Source organism: Rutidosis leptorrhynchoides, chromosome 4 (assembly GCF_046630445.1).
Source record: "Rutidosis leptorrhynchoides isolate AG116_Rl617_1_P2 chromosome 4, CSIRO_AGI_Rlap_v1, whole genome shotgun sequence".
NCBI classification, from domain to species: domain Eukaryota; kingdom Viridiplantae; phylum Streptophyta; class Magnoliopsida; order Asterales; family Asteraceae; genus Rutidosis; species Rutidosis leptorrhynchoides.
The window spans coordinates 464229863-464246135 of NC_092336.1; the positions used below are offsets into that span (position 1 = coordinate 464229863).

General features: G+C 31.4%; 1 protein-coding gene and 2 long non-coding RNA genes across 4 annotated transcripts; 2 read left to right on the top strand and 1 right to left on the bottom strand.

Annotated features, from left to right (window-relative positions):
• The first annotated feature begins 478 nt into the window (after positions 1–478).
• Positions 479–3997, top strand: LOC139844464 (uncharacterized). Its single transcript, XR_011757967.1, has 4 exons — positions 479–768; positions 929–2611; positions 3240–3369; positions 3465–3997. It is a non-coding gene; the product is annotated as an uncharacterized lncRNA (long non-coding RNA).
• A 3538-nt stretch (positions 3998–7535) lies between these two features.
• LOC139844465 (ethylene-responsive transcription factor WIN1-like) lies at positions 7536–8657 on the top strand. Of its 2 annotated transcripts, none has more exons than XM_071834694.1 (2): positions 7536–7698; positions 7951–8657. In XM_071834694.1, the coding sequence occupies exons 1-2, from the start codon at positions 7619–7621 to the stop codon at positions 8441–8443; spliced, it is 573 nt and encodes a 190-aa protein (XP_071690795.1). In that variant the 5' UTR covers positions 7536–7618; the 3' UTR covers positions 8444–8657. The 2 variants fall into 2 exon arrangements, with proteins under 2 accessions (XP_071690795.1, XP_071690796.1); XM_071834695.1 differs by having other exon boundaries at positions 7960–8657.
• Positions 8658–10693: 2036 nt separating this feature from the next.
• On the bottom strand, positions 10694–13061 carry LOC139844466 (uncharacterized). Its single transcript, XR_011757968.1, has 2 exons — positions 12902–13061; positions 10694–11587 (listed from the first exon to the last, which is right to left on the bottom strand). It is a non-coding gene; the product is annotated as an uncharacterized lncRNA (long non-coding RNA).
• Between the last annotated feature and the right edge of the window lie 3212 nt (positions 13062–16273).

The following is a 16273-nucleotide window of genomic DNA, read 5'->3' on the forward strand; positions in this document are numbered from 1 at the left end:
TAGGGTTTAGGGTTTAAGGTTTAGGGTTTGGTGTTTTGGGTTTATTTCCATAAACCCAAAACACCAAACCCTAAACCCTAAACTCTAAATCGGGCTAAATTTTACTTCACAAAACATGAAAAAAAAACGTTCATATTCTTCACGAACAATATTATCTTGAATGTTATTTTTGTTGATCATTTTCCCGCCTAAATAATAACATTCATCACGAAGTATCTCTTCTAAATGTTCATATTTTCGTGTGATCTTGATGCCGGAAAAAAAAATTCAAAAAAAATGAAAAAAAAATTTGCTTCCCCCCGCTTCCCCCCGATTGGTTACTTCCCTATTGATCCTGCCTATATATATATATATATATATATATATATATATATATATATATATATATATATATATATATATATATATATATATATATATATATATATATATATATATATATATATATGCTAAGTGGGTTAATTGGGGATAAGGGGATAAGCAGTCATCTAACCATTCAATCTGTTCTCATCGACCTCTTCTCTATCTTATTCGGTGATCCGACAATGTATTCTGTCAACATCAACAAGGGTATTTTGGTCTATTACATATTACATGATTCATCTATTTCTCGTCACTTCCATGGACAATCCAACCTAAATCAGTTACATGTTTTATTTCAACTTCACTTCATACAACCAATTAACCCCTTCTTCATACGATTAGAGACGCGTTCATACTCATATAGGTTAATTGATTCAGATTAGAGAAGCGTTCATACTCATTCAGGTTAATCGATTCATTCTGTTTAAGTCAATATCAATTTCTATGTCAGTGGCTTTCTTATAGCTGTCATTATGATTCAATTTCATTAATTCTATTTTCAGTAGTTCGTAGTTGAGATTATCATCTGATTTTAGTAATTCTGATTCTTTTATTTTAATTGCAGATACGTTTTCAATTGTTCATAGTCTGAAAACCATCTTCTAAAACCAGAGAATCATCATGTTTTGGTAATTGAAGATGAGCAGTTACTATTTGATAAAACCAGCTTCTTCTAGCAAAATATTATATTCAATTCAGTTTTAGTTTATCAAGTTGAGAAAATTGAAGCTAATCTATAAGCAATTGAGTTTGAAGACTGAATATGATTAATTTATTATTTTAAATTGACTACTGATACATGGAACATATCATATGATACACTACATTTTGGTTGCACACCACATGTTTGATTAAAATTCTCAGTCACTTAACCTCTATTTTAGTATTTCCTTTGATTTCCGGATATTGCTCAGGCACCACCTATTTCATACCCATGTCTCTCTTACACACATACACACTTGAAAGTCATATGAGGAGGATGCTAAATGAGTCAAGTTGAGCTTAGCAAAGCTTAAATTTTTGTTGAATGCATTTAGCTTAAGCTCAAGATTGATTCATTAGCCAATTGAGCATGGTGCAAGTCTGAGATTGACTATAGAAGATTCATGTCAACTCAAAAGTGTTTATATGACACTATGTTTAGTTAAGCAAGTTCTATATGGTAATTTAGTATGATTTGGACAAGTTTGAATTGATTCGATCTTTTAATTATTTGAAAACCGTGTTTAGTTAAGCTAGCTCTATATGCAACTGATTTACGTGTGTAAGAATAAGTGGTTACATGTAAGATACGACTCGATATGTTTGATAAGAATGTGCTTTTACAACGTTACCCTTGATTTGGTACACATTTTCAACTTATACCTGATAGAAGCTCAATTGCGACTATCTTGATTTCTTTTAGTTTACAGTGTTGTGTGGACAGGTTTAAATAAAGTGTTTTTAGTGAAACAATTGGTCATTACGGTACATTGTACTGTCATTGTATAGTCTATTTACTACCGTTAGTTTAAGATAATCTTGTCTATAATTCTAATCAATTATATACATATATATGGATCAGTTGATCAACCTGTTTAACCCGCCCAATTTTCCTCATGAGGGCTATGAAATTATGATGGAATGCTTATATTTAAATGATTGTTACAAGGTAACTATTTTAATTTGTCTTTTGAGTGTAAATTTCTTGATTTTGTTATTGACGTCATGTGTAATGTTTTTATTACAGAGTATATAGATTAAATGATAGATTATGATGTTGTGTATATTTTCGTTCTGTTTTATTCCTCTCCCCTTCTTCTAGTGTATATAGTCTGTTTTTTATTCATGATTAAGTTAATATGTGTTTGTTTCATAGTAAGGGGATAGGTATGTAAAGTGAGATACTAAGATGACAAATATATGATAAGATGGATCAACCCATGTATTGTTCTTTCAAATTTTTTGTTGTGCATTAAAGTTGTTTGTTATAATTCTCTATTTAAATTAATGTTTTCTACTAATATGTGTTAGAATTTTAGATTCAGTTAGATGGTTAAAGGTTGAAGACAAAAATGCGGAGCTTATTGCTTGCATTCAGCGGACCTCCTTTAGCTCGATAACGCCAAAGATTTTCTTAGATGCTCTTACATTGAGGGGTTGTGGTAGATATCAAAAGGAGTAGCCCTGATCATCTTCTTGTGAAGAAAAAGGAAATGTTTTCGCCGATTATGTTCAACGACTTATTATGAAGTGCTTTTCATGTCAGGTGCATGTTCTTTAGACATAGAGTTATGATTTTTTTTATTTTTTTTTTTTTTATGATGATATGTTGTTATGTGATGTTATTAACCATGCCTCATTGACATATGAAATAGAGATGTGTCTTTAGTTAGGATATGTATATGTTTTTTTTAGGAAAATGTAGAAAATAGGAGATAAGAGAGTGAAAAATCAGTGGGTCAAATGGGTGGAGGTCAAAAGAAGTCATTGTTGTTACAATGATCGAAACAGTTCGTTTCAAGTTAACATGAATCTTTCTGTGTTAAAACTTGTTTTTATTTTAATACACTAGTGTACCAATATGATTATATTAGTTGTGAATGACAAATACATTTTTTCACCTCCGAACTCATATGAAATGCATTTCTAATCTTATAAGAATTTAATTACCTTATGGTGACAGCTACAGTACGAGTTCATATAGTTGGTGGCAGCTGCAGTACGAGACCATATAGTTGGTGGCAACTGAATTTGATTACCTTTTTTCATTTAAAATATTATCATACATCAAATGAATGTTAATACGCTCACAAAATATGTTATTATATATTTTTATCAGCTTAATTTGAACTTAATAGTCAGGCTTTTGCTCAATATCTTAATTTTGTTTGCAGGTAGCAAAGAGTCTGAGTATTCATATTTCAAAGTATTTGTACGAAATTGGTTACTTTGTTGGTGCAAAATGGTTCAAGTATTGATATTATACCAACTCGTCCAATCGAGTTATTTAACCCAAATAGTCAGGTTTGTTTTATTCAACCAGTTTGACACATTACTCCCCTTTCTAAACGAAACCCAAATTGACACATTTATTTAAATGGGTCCTAACATGTATCAAGAGAAGTACGAGGCCATATCATTGCTTGAACAACGCACAAGATGGTGGCAGCTGCAGTACGAGGCCATATAGGTGCCTGAATATTTGAAGTATCAACAGTCACACTCCACATACAAACTTTGCCAACCATAAAAGCAACAGTTTTCTCTTCTAGTGGTTCATCATCAGTTTCATTTTGATGGCCTTTTTATATATCATCCAATTGATTCCAAGATCCATAGGTTGATAACATCCTTAACACTGCAAATGAAGAGGGTTAGATTTGCTGACAAGAGGAGAATTGTGAAGGCCAAGTAATACCGAGTAGGTTGAAGGAGCAAAGAGAAAAGTGAAGTGGTGAGAAATGTTATTATAATAAACATTAATGGTATCTGATTTTTGTTGTTTTGTCACTTAAAATGTTATTATATGTTAACATACATCTCTTGAATGTTAACGTGCTGAAAAATATTTATTGTACATATGGTAAATGTTAACATACATCTCATGAATGATAATCTTTATTGTACATCTGGTGAATGTTAACATAAATATAATGAATTTTTTATATTTATTACTTAATATATTATCATACAATGTTAACGTGTTGATAATTTATTATTGTACATCTCATGAATGTTAATATTATTGTACGTCTAGTGAATGTTAACATTCATTTAGTAATGGTATAACATTTGATGAATGTTAACATACAACTGATAGATGTTAACATACAACTTATGGATGTTTTATATTTATTACTTAATATATTAACATACATAAATGTTAACATGTTAATATACATCTAATGAATTTTAACGTGTTAACATGCATCTGATGAATGTTAACGTGTTAACATACATGAATGTTAACGTGTTAACATGCATCTGATGAATGTTAACGTGTTAACATGCATTCGATGAATGTTAACATGTTAACATGCATCTGATGAATGTTAAAGTACTGAGAAATTATTATTGTACATCTAATTATATTCTAAGGAATGTTAAATGGTTGAGAAATTATTATCGTACATCCGATTTCTTTCAAAGTTGTACATGTTATGATCGCACACAAACGTGATTTAAGATACGGTGAAGAGTGAACACGAAAGCTCTATTGATCTTTTTTATAACCGAGTTTTGCAAATGACAATTTTGGAAGCATACTACCCAATGTGAGCAAAATTAGTTTGTTGAGGAGAATTTACTTATCGAATATAACTTTTCAAGGGTGATTAGAGATGTTAATGAGTTCGATGAGGAAAGTGCAGTTCCAAATTACAAAAACCTTAAACTGATACACTGTAAGCCTCTTGTATTTAACCATCAAATAATCAAATATAAGTAACCTACAATTGGAGAGAATTACTTTGGCTGTGAGGGAATGTGGCCAGCTGAGTCTGGTCATACAAAGAGGCATGTATATAATTCATCATTTATATTTAACATGTCTAGAAATCACAAACTATAACAAAGCCATGGATATACACTCACAAACTGTAACAAAAGGCAACTGTTTTTCAACAATACAATTGTATAAGATTTAACTTATTTATCGTACATAATAAGATTTTACATCAGATTCATCTATCATTCTGTTGCAGCGCCTTGTAGGATCAAGTGGTTCTATAGAGAAGGATAGAAATGAGTGTTCACTTGCTTCCACCTCAACTTCATAATTTTGGATTAAATTTAATTCATCTACGTTCTTATACTAACATATTTAGCTGCAACTTCTTGCTCATTTATCGAGTCATTTGGTTCACTTCCACCCATGAAACTGACATTAGAGATACTCGGTACATGTTAAAACTACAATGTTTTAATAATTAATCATTATTAAGAGGTAGAATAAAACATTAAAATAATCTAGCAACTATATTCATCATTTGAAATGCTGATATTCATTACACTTGACTAATATTCATCATCTGAAATTGAAACTATCGAGCAACAATTTTGAATATAAAAAAGTCTTCACAAAATTTCAGATGCACCTTAAGAAAAAAAAAACTATCAAACATACAAGACTAGAAAGAAACCATACCAATTTCAAAAACAAGTAGCCATTTCAAATTTGTACTCTTCAACTCTAGCTTTAAGTGAACACCCTTCATGTTGATCCTAAATGACAAAATTATAATCACTAAAATTAAGTTGTACACACCATAAATCTTTTAAATCATTATTTCACGCATTAAGCTTTGAAAAAATAAGTATCTCAAATTTTAACTTTAGTTAGATAGAGTACATCAAAGATAAATAAGAGTTTGAAGTTTATGAATCCTTAAAATCATGAGTATAAAGATACTTACAAAGCTATGTATTTACAAAAAAATGATTACAAGTATTTATCTTGTAAAAGATTTTTTCTGAAAACTAAGCAAGTAAAATCATATTATTTACAAGTTTTGACTTTTTAAGTCAGCAGCTAGAAAAAAAAGTACTTAATGGTTCCATTCAAACTAAAACAATGGACTAACAGAATTAGCAAAAACATCAAACATCTGAGTACCAAATATTAGTAAAAAGGAAGAAGAAGAAAAATGATGTTAAAATTGTACTCCGTATCTTTTTCTGAGAACTCCAAAATCAATTCACAAGACTCAATAAAACTTACCAGCAAAAATACCAGAGCAATCAGCATAAGATGGTCTAATAAAAATATACCGTCTGCCTCATGTAACCTCTTAATAACTCCTGTACAATTTGGCTTCAACCTGTCTAGAATTCGAGTATATGCAGATAACTAGAAAAGTCATATTTATGTAGCTAACTTGCTATCAAAGACCTCCATAAGATGGTCTAATTGTTAGTTATCATATAATGTTTAAAATTTAAAAAACAAATATGAGAAAACAGTGCTAACTTGTGACATCATTAGCCAAATTTATATAATGAACTGATTGTATATATTCAAAGGTTTGGACAATAATATGAACAAACTAACACTAGACAATAGATATAATTCATGGACAGATAATTGGCATTAAGATTTCAGTATCTGAATACTATAACATGGTTTTGACATACCCATTATAAAAACATATTGGGATGTATATCAATCGTAATGAAGAGTCAATTAATTGTGTATTACAAATGATCAGCATAATCAAAATGTTCATAATTGAACTAACATGTTCAATTCTTTCTGAATGTTCTATTGTTACATCTAAAATTTTGATATTCACTTCCGCTGCTTCTTCATTAGGACTAACGGCCTAGTATAATTTTCTCTATAAAGGAATTACCATTAATTGTGAACTGTGACATATAACCTAATAAAATTTGAGCAACAAATTTAGTGATGTATGTAAGAATCCTCGAGGAACTGTAACAACTCTATACAATTATCGCACCTATGTTTCACATTAACATTAAAATATATTACCAAATCTGTAACACTGAGGACCAACTAGATGTATATGAACATGATATATACGCAAATACATAAATAAAAGAAAATTGAATGAATTAGTACCTCCCTGAAGTGCTAATTATGGAGTATTTATTACTCAACGGAAGCAGGTCGCAATATTTTAATGAGCTTGTGTCGACGCTGTAACTTTTGTAAATGAGCGAACCCTAATTTTTGAAACCCTAAATATTGAAATCGAATTGACGACAAATCAGGTTAAATTGTGCAAAATACAGATGAAAACGTCGAACATCAACCCTAAATTCATAGTTATTGGGAATCCACATGTGATTTTAGTGTAGATCTGGGAAAATTTAGGATGAATGTGTGAAGAACATAAACCCCCACAGTAATTATTTGCTATTTTTTCTTTGACGCCTTTTAATGAGAATTGTCAATTTACTAAATTGACCTTCCGCGTGTTTTTTGAATTTAATCAGATCTGTGGTTATCTACTTATCCTCATTTTACTCCTTATCCCTTGATCTCTCTCCTATATATATATATATATATATATATATATATATATATATATATATATATATATATATATATATATATATATATATATATATATATATATATATATATATATATATATACACACACGGAGTATATAACAATTTATGATCTCCCACTCCTCTTTCTTTTACCATACATTTTTGATCAATTATTCTCATCATCTTCTATAAATTATTGTGTCAGTGAAACCATAAACACACATACACATACTAATAAGAAGCATAAATAAATATCATGGTACAGTCGAAGAAGTTTAGAGGTGTCCGCCAAAGGCAATGGGGATCATGGGTCTCAGAGATCAGACACCCACTCTTGTAAGTCTACTAGCTATTTACCATTTTCAACTATTTTTTAAAACATTTTTTAACCGCCTTTAAATATCATAATTTTCACTTTACTCATTGGTCTCCATTTTACTCACACAACATCTTGTAAATATAGATGAATAATTACTTAGTATGTAGTTTTGTGTTTGTAAGATGGAGGTTAATGTACATGTATTTTTGTTGACATGTATTCTAGTAATTTATACATATATAGCAGACTAATTTGAATACAATGCATAGAAAACGAAGGATTTGGCTTGGAACATTTGAGACAGCAGAAGCAGCAGCAAGAGCATATGATCAAGCATCCATATTGATGAATGGACAAAGTGCAAAGACAAATTTTCCGACAACAAACAAGAACAACACCTCCAACAATTGTTCATCATCACATACAGATATTCATGCGGCCGCCCTAGCAGCCAAGCTACGTAAATGTTGCAAAGATCCATCACCTTCACTTACATGTTTACGTCTTGATAGTGATAATTCTCATTTTGGAGTATGGCAAAAACGTCCTGGAAAAGGATCAGGTTCGGGTTGGGTAATGAAGGTTGAACTTGGCGGCAAGAGAAAGGAAGGGACGGTTGAAGAAACGATGTCCCCGGTGGTGGAGAATGGTGGTTCTTGTGATCAAGAAACAGATGAAGAAAATAGAGTTGTTATGCAAATGATAGAAGAATTGCTTAATTGGGATTCTACTCCACCTTCACTTTGTAAAGTTAATAGTTAATTAAGGTCATTAGCTTTTATCATTTTATATAATGGAAGTTATATAAAAAAGTAGCTAATTATTGTTAGGTGAATAATATATTAAGTTCAAATAAATTGAAGTAGAGAAAACTAGCAACGTGGAAAAGTCAAAGGTATCTTTGAAGGAATGGAGGAGTGCCACGTGGATAGAAAATGTCAAGTTTAATATATCTTGTAAAAAATATTTGACTTTGTGTGTAAAGTATCTTGTTATTATTTCACAAAATAAGCCTATGACCTTTTATCAAAAAGTACAAAAGGCTACTATGATTATTACCAAATTATAGATACTGTATGATTTTGACTTGTCAAATGTGTGCTCTTGCATCTTACAAGTGAGATTTCATGACAAATTTCATTTTACTTTATAAAGGTAAGGCATAATTATGTACTTCCATAAAAATTCTAAAGGATGAGGACCGATCGGTTTTGGTTGAAACAACAAAAGAAATTTTTTTTGATAAATAAAGTAATCACAAAAATAGATAAAACCTTGTAACCAACGTATTAATAGAAGGTGGTTATAATGCAACTTATAGCGAATTTAAGAGACTTGGCTACCCCACGTAGGTGGGGCCTTATCATATTTTAGTGGCTATTTTGTTATTCCAGACTAGTGTAAGACCCGCAAACTTGCGGGTTTTCTTACAGAAAATTCTCCATAATAACTTTTTGAGACAGATTCAAGAAAGTAATGAAAACGGGCAGGGTTTGAGCTTAGTAGCTGATTATCAGTTTATCACACTTTTGATTTATAAAAGCATTAAAAATGTATTCGATGTGTTTAGTTATAAAATGTTAATAAAAATGAATACATATAGAATAAACTGCAAGAATTGGAACACTCATTCGAAATTCTGTGATGTTAATGTAGTATGTAATAGTTGTAAATGAATGATAGTTCATGAGGGTTAAAGTTACCATGTAAAATACGTTAACAAATTGAATTTAATAAATAAATATAAACAATACAACAAACTACTTGAACCTGTATCAACTTGGCTAGAAATTATGGGTGTTCATCGGTTCAGTTTTTAGTTTCTTCAGTTTATTCGGTGTGGTTTTCTCGATTTTGAATATTTTAGGACCAGCACCGAAAACCAAACCGGAAAACCGAATTCAATTTCAAAACTGAAACCGCATCAAAAATCAAATTTGAATTTGGTTCCGTTCGATTTCGGTTAAAATCGAAAAAAATCGTAACTTAATTAAATTTTCATAAAAATTGACTTTGGTTTCCTATTTTGAGTTTTTAAACTAAATTTTTGTTTCAATAAATTAATAATTTAATATATTTTTCGGAAAAACCTAAAACCGAACCGGATATCAAATTCAGATTTGAAAACCGAATTCAAATTCGGTTCGTTTTCTTCCGGTTTGGATTCGATTTGTTTTTCAGTTTAAACGGATTGAAATCAAATATTGAACACCCCTAGGCTAGATGGTTAGTTTATAGTAGCTCTTAATGTAGCAAACTGAAAGTGTGCTTTCGAAATTTTGTTTGTTGTAGTTGTTTGAAGTTTTTATTGTGTATACGTTCTCAAATAAGTTTATGTATTTGTTAGCATAAGAAATATCACATGTTCAAATATTTATGCACAAACTACTCATGATTCACAGCATACCCAAATAAAAAGGTAGAAGGTTTGTCATGTTCGAGCTACTCGGGATGACGAGTAATCCGACCTCATACTCTGATGTACGTAGTCCAACATGATCGCTCCCTGGCTGTTTCTAACCCATCTCTGACCACCACTAAATATTCGTCATAGACAAGATTCGAACCTGACACCCTTTGCAAGGAACTTAGGATCACAACCACTACGTATCAACCATACCCAAATAAATTTGTCATAAATATAGCGGTAGGATTGTAGGAACTAAAGTAGCGTTTGATTTGCATTCGTAAAACTAAATAACCTATTTGAGATTATTACATCCAAGAAACAACATTTGATTATTATAGGGTCGTAGGTTTGGGAACTTATCATATAAATCAAGTTCTAATTGGCACGCAGATTTATGGTTTTGGTGCTATAATCTTGGTTACTACGATCTCATTGTACATGAGATTATCGAAAGTTAGAGTCTATGTTATCACAAATTATATGAGCATACAATGTATTAAGTATGGTCTCATTGCTTTCAGATGAACCGATTTTAAAATTATTAAACGAATTTTAAAACTATAGTAGAGCTATTAATACTCGAAAAAACAAAAAACAAAAAATGGAAAGCAAACGATCAATATTATTGATATTAGAATATAGAGAACGTATCCAGGTAGGACATGCATGAGGGCTGAGGCATCACGCATCACAATTACATGCCAACAAACATGAAACCACAGGATCACGCATATATACAGAAAAATACAACCCAAGCTAAATACAGTGACTTAATTCACCCAGGAAATAAACGCTCAACCTGGGTCAACTAAATCTATGCGTACAGAACCAATATTACTTGGATTCGAAAGCCAATCTAACCAATTTATTCGAAAATTATTTACTCTTCTATTCATCTGAAACTCTTAGCTTGAATCTCGTTTAGAGCTAGAGGATCATTCCAATTCAAAATCAAATAACTCGAAATCCATACTATGGCAACCCTTGTAGAATCCGAAACATTCAAACTTATTTTACCTTGGAGGATGTCTTCCATTAGCAAGGGTGGAGTAAAGAAGACCTCCAACCAATTAAACACATGCCACCAAACATCTACAGCAACATTGCACGAAAAGATAATATGGAGTCCAAGTCAATGCCTCTCTTGTCAAGTTCCATACGAGTCGGGATACTTTGCCTCTTTAAACGCCAAACAAAGACCTCGACCTTAAGAAGACCAGTTTTGTTTATCACGGTTCCTTTACTTCTTTGTTTTGTACTCGACAACTGACTTGTTATTAAACTCGTGAGCTTCTTTGAAGTGAATATCTTGTGTGCACTTAAATTCAATCTTCACACGTCTTGGCCCCTGTTATTGAAATCACACAACATAAAAATGTTGGTAATTGCTTCGATATCTCCTGCTGCGCGTCCAGTAGGTGCTCGGATCCACGACCAATTTCCGGTCCAGCTGCTGCCATCTCAAATAATCTATCACACATTCATCAAAATCAAGACTGTCCCTTTTTTTTTTTTTTATGTTAGGTTGGGAAATAGGTGATACAACAAAGCAAGAATAGAGGTATAAAGGTTATAAGAATATAAGAATAATGAATATGGCAACATCTTAGAAACAATTTACATACCACCAAATACATGCATAATGAGAGCCTAACATACAGATACATACAAATATATACACTACCGTCGTAAAATCCTTTTGTTGTGCAAACATGAAACTTCTGAACGATTGTGTACATATTAATCTTTCCAGTACATACAACAAAAGAGTTAGGTATGAACATTTTTAGTAATTATAAATAACAAAAACACCAAACCATGCGAATGACATTAACCTGAATTGTTAGTAACATCAACAGTCCAAAGATTAAACTGATTGATTGATTCTAACATGCTGCTGACATGAAAAATAAAATAGATAACTAAACCAAAAGTGACAGAAATCCAGGAAACGAACATAAGAAAGTGTGATGATCATAAAAATACGTTAACAACTAATGATCTAATCCAAAGCTGTCAAACAGTAAAATAATAAATGGAAATTACAACTGATGATCTTTGGGGGTGCTCTGCACAATAATGGCTACACATTCCACACCACTTTTTTGAATTTCAAAATGAAGGGATATATAAAAGAATCACAAAGTATAATGAAGTAATTTGAATTTAACATACAAATGTAAGGTAGCGATTTTTACCTGCAGTTGAACAAAATCAACCATCAAATAGGCCCTTCTGTAGCTAAGACAGCAACATGGTAATTTAGAACATAAAAAGTTACTATAATAATGGTAATCGTAATTGATGGGTGTTCAACAAATAAGATGAAGAAGAATAATAGCAAATTATTTAAGGCATAGTAACCATCTTTATCAAGAAGTTGAAACAAAATTCATCATCCCTAACTGAATTAACACCTATTATAACTGATAATTATAAACCCTAACTGAAATAGGGTTAATTATAAACCCTAACTGAAATAGGGTTAATTGATAACGTAGTTTTATTCAAAAATCTCTAAAAAATCGGAAAATCACATACCACCATCACTGTTATAAAATTTCGGAAATCACAATAATCAGATAAATGTGTTTTCTACATCAACTTTCAATTTGTATGGAGTCGAAAATGAATACATCTGAGCCGCTCGAATTGATTGTAGGAAATTTTCATTCAATAGGTTGCTTATTTTGATTGGCGAATGAACATTAATCACACAAAAAAATCATCATATCGGATCATATCGAATGTTCATGGTACCAAAACCGTAATAAAATTACAGATTACGCAAAACCCTAAGTGAAACTTACAGATTACGAAGATGGTGATATTTCGATCCAATTGAAGGCCGCCTGTAATGGTGTTTCTTCTTGAATCGATGCCTCTTCTCTGTTGATTAGACTTAAAAGACAAGCACGTGATCTGCGATCTTCGTAATCTTTGAAGAGATAAACAATTAAAATCGATGCTGTGTAGAGGAGCCGATTATAATCTGAATTTTGGAAGAAGCGTGTCTTTTTTTATTCTCAGTTCAAAGATTAAGGGCATTTATGTCTTTTTACATGATGATTAGCTAATGTCTTATATTTGTTAGCTAATACCTTTAATGAATGGTCAACCTATGATCATAAATGGATTTGATCTTTTAATGAAGAGAGATAATACTCCTCTTTTAATATATATAAAAGAGATTGACATACATATGCTATACATATGCTTGATTGATTTTAATAGTGTGAAATTTTATGCTATAATAGTAGGGTTAATGCACATTGTACTATTAAATTTAAGAGGAGGCACGGATATAAAATAGGGAAAATGCACGTTTAACTCTAACCACTCAAGTATATATATATAAATCGTATACTTTATAGTTAAGTATGATGTGATGATTAATCTATCAAAATCCTACAATGCCAATGACCTCTTTAATTATGTTGCATACTTGAGTGGTTAGAGTTAAAACAATCGTACAAGCACTTAATATACGTGGCATATCTAACTTCTTTTTCATGTCAATTAACTTAAAATATATCTGAATATGACATTCTTAATAGTAATATCATGTTAATGACATGCAGCAATTTTCGTGACATCAGTTTGAAAATTATCACGGATAAATAATTAGGGGAGACTGGAAGAGTATAATTCATAAAATGGTACTGTATTCAGTAAACATTATTGTAACACCCCATTCCAACTAGGAAATGGAAGGTAACATTTATTTATTACTAAATAATTGAAACCAAAATAGTGTAACAATATTAAACGACAAAGTCTAAAGCAACTGAATTATTAAAATCTCTAATAAAACATAAGTCTCCAAATCTTAACATAAGTATGAATAATTAATAATAAGTGTAGTCTCTAAGGCATCTTCCAGTCCATAAGCTCTCGCACTCATCCCATGTGACCCTGATTACCTGCCGCAGGAAAAGAATAATGCGGCTGAGCTAATAGCTCAGTGCGCGGATGTTGACAGATATAAACAGTAATAATAAATATTTTTAAAGTATAAGAACAGAAGGAATTAAATAAAATTATTTTTACATTTATTTTATAAGTCTCCATCGATTACCACCACAACACCAGAGTAAGAAATGAAATAAGGCTGAAGCAACGAGGGGTTGGGAAATTATACCGAGTACACCTAACAGAACTGAATATGGACCGAATAGAATGCACAACATCGGTGCCATATCATATCATAAATCATATATCACATGTCAGAATCACACACTGGTCATGACTCCAGGTGCAACCCTAAATCGGAAGGTGTGTATGGCACTACACTACACAACCGTCTACAGAAATCTGTCCATAGTATAACCTAGGATGCATCCATACGCCTCCCAAATAATCAGAAAGCTCTCCCACGAGCATAATCACATAATATAACAGAATATAACAGAGCGCTCTTCAACGAGCAATCACAGAAGTAGAGACGCCGCGGACTAATCGCACTGCCACGGATAGTGCCTTGTCATTGGTCGCCACAATGACAAGCCTATGGGCACCCCACAGGTAGTTACCTCGATATACCTATCTCCTATCTACAGAATCTAGGGTTCTATGATAGCACAGTGAACATACCAACCAACACCAGAATTATGTTCACCGTACATATGGAACCTAATCAAATGAATCAGAAAGAACGCTCGCAAATAAATAAGTTCACAAAGCTTATCAAAATTCATTTCATTTCAGAAAAAGGTTTTTCTCAAAGATTTCCAGAATAATCAGATCATGCAAAGTTTCTCATTTCATCATACAAAAGCATTTTCTCAAAAGTTTCCACAAAAATATATCTCATAATTTAGTTCAACTCAAATAGATAGATTAAGCACGCGAAATCAAATAACGAAGTGATAACAAGATAATCATGAAGCATATCAAGGTAACGCTGAAAGAACAGTACGGTCGTACGGACATCTGTACCTGGATAAATGTGTAAAGCTCAGAAAGTCAGAAAGATCCTCCAATATCCTCAACAACTGCTACTTAAAATAATTTAACTAAACTTAGCATTCAATCTCAAAGTCCTACTGTTATAATGACCGTTGTTCCAATATTATTATTATTATGTATATTTAAATACCTTAATAGTAGTTTACTTTGTGAATTATAATTTTGTATTATGTTTAAGATGTAGTAAAATGACATCAACTTTCACAAGCCTTATTATTGCTTTTATCATTCTAGATCAGACGACTCCAAGGTTAAGTATCAAAATTTATGAATCTTCTATTACATTTGCAAAAGTTATTATAGTTAATTATAAATGATCTTAATTTAATTATCTGAACAAATGTTTTCTTTCAACGCTAACCAGGCACTTTCAGAATAGTGTTCTAATAACATTAATTGTTTTAGCATGATTTAATAAGGATTAAATACTAGTCACAATTTCATGAATCTGACTATTTTTACTTGCAGACTCTATATCAATATGCCATTCTTTATAACTAATTTATTAAAGTGCTAGTAATCTAGGGAGTAAACAAAGAATATGGCCTTTCTCTTTATATACATTTGTAACTAGATTTATATCCTAGGGACTGGAAGTGTAATTTTATTATGATCATCTTCTTGTTTACTAAGTTCACAGGTCGAGAGTACAGAGACTTGAAAGTTTAATTATTAACTTTTCCATCATGGTTTATTTATAAGTAGTTTGCTTAATCTAAGCCACTCCTGGTCTAGATTAGTATCGTAAAATATGAGGTTCTAGTTACTAGTAAATGTCGTACTTTAGGACCGATAACTTATAGTAACGTAATCAAAACGAAAATTTAAGAGCTGATTTGGTTCATTTTAAGTAGATACAATCACTGATCGATTATAAAAGATTAATAACGTATATACATATATGTATATTCAAGTTTGTTATGAGTTACCTTTTAAAGAGCAACACCAGATTATGATCGTGAAAATACTCTTCCCTTAGCCTGCACTGATTCTTCCGGTAAAGTTTTAGAAATATTTTATGTGATTTGGTGATGAATGATTAGTTGAAATGTGATGTTGTATATAACCTTAACGTTGGCCAAAAATCCCGGATACCAGTCACGCAATACTAACGGTTTTGACTAGTTTTATAATAAGAGATAAACTTCAAGTAATCTTGAGACTAAAATCACGTGTGATTTCCAATTCAAATGCTCCATCTATTCTTAAGTATT

Coding starts and splice junctions, on each gene's coding strand:
- LOC139844465 (XM_071834694.1), top strand. CDS start 7,619: ATGGTACAGTCGAAGAAGTTTAGAGGTGTCCGCCAAAGGCAATGGGGA. Junction 7,699..7,950: donor GAGATCAGACACCCACTCTT/GTAAGTCTACTA, acceptor TACAATGCATAG/AAAACGAAGGATTTGGCTTG.